Source organism: Triticum urartu, unplaced genomic scaffold (genome assembly GCF_003073215.2).
Source record: "Triticum urartu cultivar G1812 unplaced genomic scaffold, Tu2.1 TuUngrouped_contig_5187, whole genome shotgun sequence".
NCBI lineage: Eukaryota > Viridiplantae > Streptophyta > Magnoliopsida > Poales > Poaceae > Triticum > Triticum urartu.
Genome location: NW_024115840.1, coordinates 1 through 9,968, shown reverse-complemented (window position 1 = coordinate 9,968; position 9,968 = coordinate 1). Strand labels below are relative to the sequence as shown.

Genomic DNA, 9,968 nt, shown 5'->3' with positions numbered 1-9,968 from the left:
GCGCTACTGCTACGTTAGCTACAGCGTGTTCTGGGATACACGCTACTGCTACTCCTTTCTCTTTTTTCCCCTTTTTCATTTAGTTTTCTTCACATTTTATTTTTTTCCTTCCACCTTATTCTATTTCTTTCATTTTCAATTACCTTTCTATGTGCTTTCCATTTAATTTTATATCCTTTAGCAGTAGCGAGTTTAGATTAAAACGCGCTGCTACAAAGAAAGTAGCGGTAGCGCGGTTCGATATAGGTCGCTACTACTATTTGTAGCCTATCGGCTAAGCCGTGGGAATTTTAGTAGTAACGTGTTTAGAACAAGACGCGCTGCTGCTAAAACTTTATCTACAGCGTGGTTTGCACAGGCGTGCTACTGCTACTTAGCACCAGCGTGCTTCTTTGACCCGTGTTACTGCTAAAGTTCTGTGTATAAGGTTTTTCCTAGTAGTGTTAGCACATGCACACATGAGCAGACTCTAGCACACGCATGCATGATCACTGTTCATCAGCCCACAGCAGCAAAGCATCAACCGCACACACATCAGAACACACACACGCCGACGCAGCCGAGCGGACGCAGCCGTTCACAGCTCCACCGGATGCGGGGGAGGAGCCGCGTAAGGTGCCCCATGGCACCAGCAGCAAGAATGGCCCCGTGCAACCATCCACCCTACAAACTGTGGAGCCCTGACCATGCCGCAGCCTGGACAGGTGTGTTTGGCTCTGCAACGACTGCCGGCACCACACCGAAGCGGATAGAGATGAGCCTCTTCGTTCGTTCTGAATAGACTGGTTCTTGATCTCGTGCAGCGAGGGCGCTCTGTCATGCTCCCCTCAGCCTCATTTGACTCCTCTTCCTATTCCGCCAAGGCTGCCGGGTCTTCCGGCCTCATCCCGATGCATGATGATGAACCGTCAGCGTGCGAGAACAAGGGTGGAGGTCGAGGTGGCCGAGCTGGGAATCTTCGACCTCGTCCCAGTTGTCTAGCCTCATGGCACTCGTGGCCACTGCGCTTGGGGCCGCGGTCGCCGTCAGTGCTGGCAGAGGAGGTAGGATCCATGTGGAAGACGGTCATGGCGCCGGCGAGGATAGGGGCGAGCTCTGTCGCGGGATAAGAGAGATCGATGAGTACGTGCGGGCCGCAGGAGGCTCGCTGGCGGGATGCGGGGAACATCGAAGACATGGCGGACCAGTGAGCGGAGGTGGCGAGCCTATCAGTGGTCCTGGGAGACTCGAAGACGACGATGGCAGAGCAGCGGCCGGACAAGGCAAGGTTGTGGTCGAAGATGGCGAGGAGACAGCGCATCGGCGTCAAGACCGGTGCATCCACCATGTCGGAGCTGGGCGCCACACCCTTGGTCGGACCACTCAGGCCCCAGCAGCCTCCCTCCGCCTTCTACTCAGGCAGATGGATGGATATGGGATCAACGGCGGACGGATCTAGAGCGGAGGCCACAACCGTCGAGGCGCCAGTGGAGACGGTGGTTAAGCTGCGTCGCAGGCGGCGATGCGAGGAGAGGGAGATCGGGAGGCTGCGGCGGCAATCATGTCCATGTGGTACTGGGGGCGGTGGAGCATGAGGGATGGAAAGGGGGCAGGGCGTGGGGAGAATTAGGTCACATGGAAATAAAAATCGGTGAGGGCGCGGGCGGGGGATTTCCTGTCGATCGATGGAATGAGTAGGAAAGGAAACGACTTAAAGATTTATCGTGATCCATTTCTTTCCATATGAAATTTATACCGAAAATTGATCTTACTGATAAAATCCGGTTCAAATATATAACGGTGAGAAAAAATTAACCAGAGCGAGGCGAGACATAGTGTGTAGACTTAATGATTTGTTTTTGAGAAATATATCATTTTGTTTTGAAAGGTTATCGAGGAAAATATTACGTCTATATTTTAGGAAGGTAATCTCAAATATATGGTGAGAATTCTGAATTCTGAATTATCTATTTATTTACGTGATTGGAATGAATCAGAACCTGTCAAATTAAGCATGGAAAATATATCTTCTTCAATAAGATTTGGTTTTTAATAAAAAAGGAGAAAAACCAGTTGGTGGGGGTGGTGGGATGGGACGAATAAAAACCGAACAAAAATAAAACCGGAGTACCATGCTACCAACTGCTCCATTAAGAGTAAAGATTAAGATAAAATTTATGAGGTTTGCATCGTACTAACAACCGAGAACATTAATACCCCATGCATGCATGCGAGGGTGAGAAGGTTTCATTTTAATGCACCACATTAATCAACCAACGAGAAGTGAGAGAGTTGTCTTATTGTGCGTTGGAAAGAAAAATACACATTAATTAACACGTCAAGCAAGGAGAAAGACTAGTTTACAACATTGGCTTAAGTGGCCATTAGTTTCTACCTTGGTACCTGTAATATGGGTCTGTGGCCACAAACTCAATGTGTGCTTTGCTAGGTACCAATGTAAAACTTAATATGTGCTTTGCTAGTCAGCTTTTCTTTTTATTTATTGAGATCATTAATACGTCACATGCATGCAAGAAAACTGAGTGGAGGAAGTAACTGACTGTCATTATGGCTACATACATATAAGTATTAAATATGTTGCTAGTACGAGAAAGTATCATTATTTTTACCTCGATTATTGTTGGTGGCCTTAGGCTGGCCAGGCTCGTCATAGTGAGGAGTAACTTATACTAGTGTCATGCATATGACACTAGTCTAAGTTACTACCTCCATAGTGCAAAGTAATATAGTAGTAGTGTCATAGATTGCTTCATTTATTAGCTAATAGACTCATTTTGCTTCAGGAAGCGCTATGTTACAGTAACATATTATGTTACCACAAGCACCTCTTTCCTTATTAAATACTTGCCACATAAGCAAAATTGTCTTGGGATGTGTTAAGTTACTACCTAAGTTACCCTCACTATGACTAGCCTCATAGTGGGGAGTAACTTATACTAGTGTCATGCATATGACACTAGTCTAAGTTACTACCTTCATAGTGCATAGTATCTTAGTAGTAGTGTCATAGATTGTTTCATTTATTGCCTTATAGACTCATTTTATCTCGGGAAGCGCTATGTTACAGTAACGTATTATGTTACTCCAAACACCTCTCTCCTCATTAAATACTTGCCACATAAGTAAAATTGTCTTGGGGTGTTAAGTTACTACCTAAGTTACCCCCGCTATGTCCAGCCTTATAGACTAGTCACAATGGGTAATAACTTAAACTAGTAACATGCATATATTACTACTCTATGTTTCTACCTCTATGGTGGGGAGTAACATATATGTGGTGTCATGCAATACTTCATTTATTAGCTTGAAGACTCATCTTGTCTTAGTATGTGCGATGTTACAGTAACTAGCTATGTTTTTTCTCGAATATGCTACTGTTAGCGTATCATTGCATTGATAGAAGGGGTTAGAACATACAGAGTGGCATCATGGTCACGTACACTACAAGGCGTGCACATGATACAAAGAGAGCATGAGATGGGTTGCTCAGCCCAGATAACCTAGGCTACATTACAGGGATAATGTTGTTGAGTCCTTTGACTCCTGCAAGGGCCCAGGAGCGGGCGTCGTCCTTGATCGACATCAGGAGGGAGGCGGAGGAGGGCGGAATTTTGTCGAAGATGGCCGCATTGCGGTGACGCCAGATGGACCAGGCCGTAAGGGCGGCAATAGTGGAAAGCCCACGCTGATTCTCCATTGCAACAGAGTTGATAGCAGTGCTGAGCCAGCTCAGGAAGTCGATGATGCCATCCGGCACGGGGATCACAGAGCAACACCAGGAGAGGATGCCGTGCCAGATGATGCGGGAGAAAACACACCCAACCAAGAGGTGGTGGAGGGTCTCGTCATGCTGGGAGCATAGGACGCAAGCAGGCTCATGAGGAAGACCGCGTCTTGCGAGCCGATCCGCCGTCCAACATCGGTTAGCAGAGGCGAGGTAGAGGAAGAACTTGACAGAGAGTGGGCCCGCAGATTCCTAGATGAGATACCAATGCTCGGAGGACGTAGAGCCGGTGAATAAGGCGTTGTAGCAAGAGGAAGCGGAGTACGCTCTTCGTCCAGCGCCAAGAGATGATATCGGGCTCTTGAGAAAGGACGATGGTCTGCAAGCGGCGCCATAGGTCAAAGTACTCGATAGCAGTAGCCGGACTGAGATGGCCGTGGATATCGCCGATCCACATGCGATCCTGTAAACCCGAGTCGACAGTATGCAATCCTGTAACTAGCTATGTTACCGCATGTCTCTCTTTCCTCATTAATTACTTGCCACATCATCTGTTTTGTCTAGAGATGTGTGATGTTATCATCTATGTTACTCCCACTGTGACCTTGTATAAGGCTAGTCATAGTGGGAGTAACTTAGGTAGTAACATAGCGCACTTTAATTTTTTTTTGCTTATGTGGCATATATTTAATGAGGAGAGAGATGTTTAGAGTAACATAATATGTTACTGTAACATAACGCTTCCCGAGAAAGAATGAGTCTATAAGCTAATAAATGAAGTCATCTATGACACTACTACCATGTTACTTTGCACTATGAAGATAGTAACTTAGACTAGTGTCATATGCATGACACTAGTATAAGTTACTCCCCACTATGACCAGCCTAAGTAAATGGAGGGAGTAATTAGTGATGCTGATGTGGTCTCTTACTCTACGTAACAGTGTACAAGGGACAGAAATCCATGACTGAAATTCGAAGAGTCGTCACCGCGGGTGTTCTTTTGCAGCAAATGTCAATTGTTCTTGCTTGCAAACGGCTGCACTTGTACAAGATTGTCCAACGATGTGCGAGATATAATAAGAGGGTGTTTGTTTCCAGGGACTTATTGGTCTAGGGACTTAAATAAGTCCCTATAAGTCCCATGTAAACCAAACAGGAGGGACTTATAGGGACTTAAAGTGGGCATTTGGGACTTATGAAATAAGACTCTCAAGGAGGGACTTATAGGGACTTATAGTTGTAATATGGTCTTATAGAAACTTATAAGTCCCAGGAACCAAACAGGTAAGGACTTTTTAAGGACTTGAGACTTATAAGTTAGGACTAAAAAAAGTCCTAGAACTTATGAACCAAACAGGGCCTAAGTGCAGGTCGGTAAGGAGGCAGCTCAGGTAAATTACTGGATGGTTCCGCCTCACCTGACCAGCTGTCATCTCATTTAATGCGCCCACGAGCTGGCTTTATTTGCCCGTATCAATACATCTGCTATATCTGCAGAAATACATCAACCAGCACAGATCCATATGCTAGTGGACGGTGATGATTTCAGGAAGCCGTACTCAGAATCAAATATCCGATCTCATCCCATATATTTTACTTCTCAGATGAAATCTGAGTCAACCATGGCTTTAATTGCCACAACGTCTCCATTTTCTTTTCTTTTTTCCTTGATTTCTGACAGGAATCTCGGCATCGACGAGGTTTATAACAGGCACAGGGCCTCGCGTCCGTACACAGTAGTGCACTCTGGACTGCACTCTCGGAGGTTTCGGACTTTCCTAGGATCACTTCACTGGCCATGACCTCGGTGACGAATTTGCTGTGCTTCGTTCTGGGGGCAGCGGCCATGGCAGCCTTTGTCGCGCTGCTGCTACCGTCTGCTCCGTGCCCCTACACCATCGCAGATGCTGGCATCAGGAAGCTCAGCACGGTTCGTACATACTCCCTCCGTAATAAAATATAACATCGTTTAGATCACTAAGGGAGTACATCAGTTCTCTTTTGTTTCGATTCTTTGTCTTATCGCATGTCTGAACTGAAACCATCGATCGCGTTCGCGCGTGTAGGCCGCGGTCGCAAGCGATGACGACGGGCTCGCGGAGCTGCTTCGGAGCGCGTCCATGGAGGACAAGACCGTCATCTTGGCCTTCGCCAACGAGGCGCATGCGCTGCCCGGCTCGCTCCTCCAGATGTTGCTGGACAGCCTCCGCACCGGCGTGAGGACGGAGCCCCTTCTGAAGCACCTGGTGGTGGTGGCCACCGACCCCAAGGGGCTCGAGCGGTGCCGGCGCATGCACCCGCTCTGCCACCTGCTCTCCGGCGCGAACGGCGCCGCCCCCAATGGCACGGAGCTCATGTTCTATGACAAGGACTACGTGGACATGATGTGGGCACGCAACAGGTTCCAGGCGCGGGTGCTCGCGCTCGGCTACTCCTTCCTCTTTACTGACTTGGACATCTTGTGGTTCCGAAACCCGCTGCTGCGCATCCCGGTCGGCGCCGACATCACCCTCGGCTGCGACAACCATTTCGGCACCAACCCGTACGACCTCGACAAGGCCGCCAACGGCGGGTTTGTGTACGCGAGGCCGACCGCGGCGTCCCTGGCGTTCTTCAGGGACTGGTACGAGGCGAGGACGCGGTGGCCCGGGGAGAACGACCAGGTGGTGTTCAGAGAGATGAAGCACGAGCTGGCTGCAAGGCACGGGGCGACCGTGCAGCTCGTGGACACTACCTACTTCCATAGCGCGTGCGAGGCGTGGAAGAAGTTCAACTTCCATGAGATATGCACCTTCCACGCAGCCTGCATCCACGGCCTGCAGGACAAGATCGACAGGCTCAACGCCGTGCTCGACGAGTGGAGGCAGTTTAAGGCGCAGCAGCTGCTGCTCGGCGCCAACAGCACCGCGCTCACCTACTGATCAAACTTTCTTCGGTCATCGCTGGCTGCCTGCTTGGTTTGCTTCCTTGTTTTACCGGAAAAGATTGACCTCTGCAATTGTTGGGTTCTCCCTTGTCTACCTAGACTAGTTGAACATCGGTGCGTTGCCATGGAACAATAAATTGGGGTGTGGAGACCCTGATATCAAATACTATCACTTTAACTCATGTGGCTAATGATTATGTTGAGAGAAATACCATCTTGAAGCATGCCCTCATGGCCTCCTCTGCTCTATCATCCGCTGCTAACGACGGGCCGTATTGTATCAGTTCTCTTATGTTGTTACAGACCAGAGTGAGCGTAACATGGATGAGCTCGTTATATTTTTTCCCTCCTTTAGCTATATCGCACGCCATCCTACTTTTTTTAGGGAATGCCATCATGGCTTACTTAGGTTACTCGCCTGCCGAGCAACATAGGTTTTCTGACAATCTCAACTGCAGGCTTGCCTCCTTCCCCATTTCCCATCTGGGGATGCCTATGTCAGACTCCAGGATTCTGGTGTCTGGCTATGATCCGCTTATGGGACGAGTAGCATCCCGGGCGGAGCCCTGGCCAGGGCCGGCCCTTGGCCATGGCGACGAGTGCGACGGCCTAGGGACCAGCCCAATCAGGGGCCCATACCCTGTGCATAGCAGTATATACATATTCCTAAACAAATTCTAGTACGCAAGGTAGCAGGCCCAGCCCATGAAGAGAGAAGATCAGAAGAACTGGGGAAACTCACACACGACGCAATCCCTTTTCCTTCGTTATCTCCGAGAAAGACGCCGCCGGCTCGTTCGTCTCCCAGCCACCATCGTCTTCTTCAGTCTTCACCAATTGATTATCCCAAGTTCCTATGAGCCCAGGACCCCAATTCCCCAAGTTAATCAATGAATTTTCCATTGTATGAGCATCAGATGGATTTCTTCGGCTTCTCTCTTCCTATAAATACCCCAAGGGCCCCAGGTTAGCGGAGGCAAGCAATACACCACCCTTGCAGTACCGCAAGAGCAACAGCCCGCAGCATGTGCCCAGATTCGCCATTCCCCATTCATGCAATTTCTAGATCTCAATTCTTTGGCCTTGCCTATTTATTTCTGTTATGATGTTTGACCTGCTTGATTCCTCTCTTTTTGTACATAAAATTTCAGTTAGATATATTCCATGTATTTGGATGTTATCAACTCTAGTGTGATTCCTAAATAGAAACATGTTTAGAAAGTCAAAATTCCTTTAAAGATCAAAGTGTTTATGTGGTTTGTGCATAAACAAGTTATTTTAACGAAGGATAACTTAGCAAAACGCAATTGGACATGATCTACCAGATGTAGTTTCTGCGGCCAACACGAATCCATCAAACATCTCTTTCTGGATTGTCCCTTAGCAAAAATAGATGTGGCGGTCGGTCCACATTGCTTTTAACATTACACCACCGAATTCCATCAATACTTTATTTGGGACGTGGCTTGATGGGATAAATTTTGATACAGCACGACACATTCGTGTGGGAGTGTGTGCTTTATTATGGGCAATCTGAAATTGCAGAAATGATTTGGTTTTAACATAACAACAAATATTCATTTTCTGCAGGTTATATTCAGAGCCACGGCGTTGATCCGTATGTGGTCGCTACTCACTCCGACGGAGGCCAGGGAACGTTTGATTACTACGTCTACCCGATGGGAGATGGTAGCTCGGGGTATTTTCAACCGGTTTGGATGGCGGTCATGTAATAGGATAGGCATGTAGTGCTCTTATCCTTCTTTGCCAACCGGTTGTAGCTTTTCCTTTTCAGCTCTTGTGGAGTTTTTTTTACCTTTTTTTATTCGAGACTTGGAGACCTTTGTTGGATATTTTGCTTATTAATAATATTAGCCGTATGCATCATTCAGATGCAGAGGTTGGGGCATACCCCCTTTTCGAAGAAAAAAAGAAGATATATTCTGCTGATTGTAGCATTGCTTCAAAATGACTTTGCCAAATAGATTCATTTCAGCAGATGAGATGTTTGATTTTGTTACAGCTGCAGATTGCTATCAAAATGTGTCCAGTGCTTATTGAATTCTCTTAAAATTCCCTGTGACTATACCATCTGCTGAAAGATGTTTCTCAAAACTAAAATTACTAAAAAAACTATTTGAGATCAACTATGTCAAAAGATAGAAGACATTGTGCTGTATTGAGAGGGATATGTTGGATAACATTGATCTTTGGTGATTTTGCATCAAAAAAATGCCCGAAGGTGTCGTTTCTGTTGAGTATGTCATTCACTTGTTCTCTGTGTAATTTTGAGGTCAAAGACAAAAGGCACCTGGCAAACAATCGCTCCTCTGATATTTGTTGATGCACGTTTAGGCTGGTTGTAATGGGGAGTATCATATACTACTATCATGCATATGATACTAGTGTATGATACTACCTCCCTAATGCATAGTATCATATATTAGTATCATGTAGTACTCTATTTATTGCCATGCATGACACAAAGTAGCATAACATTTATTATGATACGGTATCATGATATGATACTCCACCCTCTCTTTCTTCATTTAATGCTATAACAATTCATCAAAATTGCCTAGTTGGCATGCATGATACTAGCTATGATACTACCATTACGACCAGCCTTACGGTTGGACCGCTAGAGCTTGAGCTATAACTTTTGCCAAATTAGATCAAGAATTAATGATGTCCTACTATGGCCCAGTTCTTTTCACCCGGGATTCTGCAGAATCAAGATTCTAGAAAATTTTGCGAGAATCTGCTTCCCCCAGAATCTGGCGTCGAGTTCTTTTATGAGATTCCAGTTTGAGATTCTGGAAAGAGTTGTGTGCCGAAATGTCTATAGCACCACTTGACAGAAACTGTTTGATGAATTGTTAACACTTTGTTGTTTCGAACAATATCTTGTCAAATGTGAGCCAAAGCCAAGTTCCGGCAATAGCACCAATATGCAGTAGTATTGACAATATCAACAAAAAAAAATTCTAGCACAATCCATCCATCAAACAAAATAAAACAATCAATCCTTCCATCCATGTGACAAATTGAACAATCAATCCACCCATTCATGTGACAAATTGAACAATCAATCTATCCATCCATCTAACAAATTGACCCATCGATTCCTCTATCTATGCAACAGCTTTTTTGCATCTACCCAGTTTATAGATTAAAAAAAAGAAAAACAGAGAGTTGGGAGAGAGAGGATGGATCACCGTGGAGGAGTGGAGGAGATGTTTATGTTCGGCTGCAGCTTCGGGACGGAGGCGCCATCGGTAGCCGGTGCGGAGGGGCCCGACGGCGGCTTCCGGG

General features: G+C 46.5%; 1 protein-coding gene across 1 annotated transcript; it reads left to right on the top strand.

The window, feature by feature from the left end:
- The first annotated feature begins 5,484 nt into the window (after positions 1 to 5,484).
- On the top strand, positions 5,485 to 6,810 carry LOC125528891 (uncharacterized protein At4g15970-like). Its single transcript, XM_048693311.1, has 2 exons — positions 5,485 to 5,657; positions 5,794 to 6,810. The coding sequence occupies exons 1-2, from the start codon at positions 5,526 to 5,528 to the stop codon at positions 6,646 to 6,648; spliced, it is 987 nt and encodes a 328-aa protein (XP_048549268.1). The 5' UTR covers positions 5,485 to 5,525; the 3' UTR covers positions 6,649 to 6,810.
- The last annotated feature ends 3,158 nt before the right edge of the window (positions 6,811 to 9,968 follow it).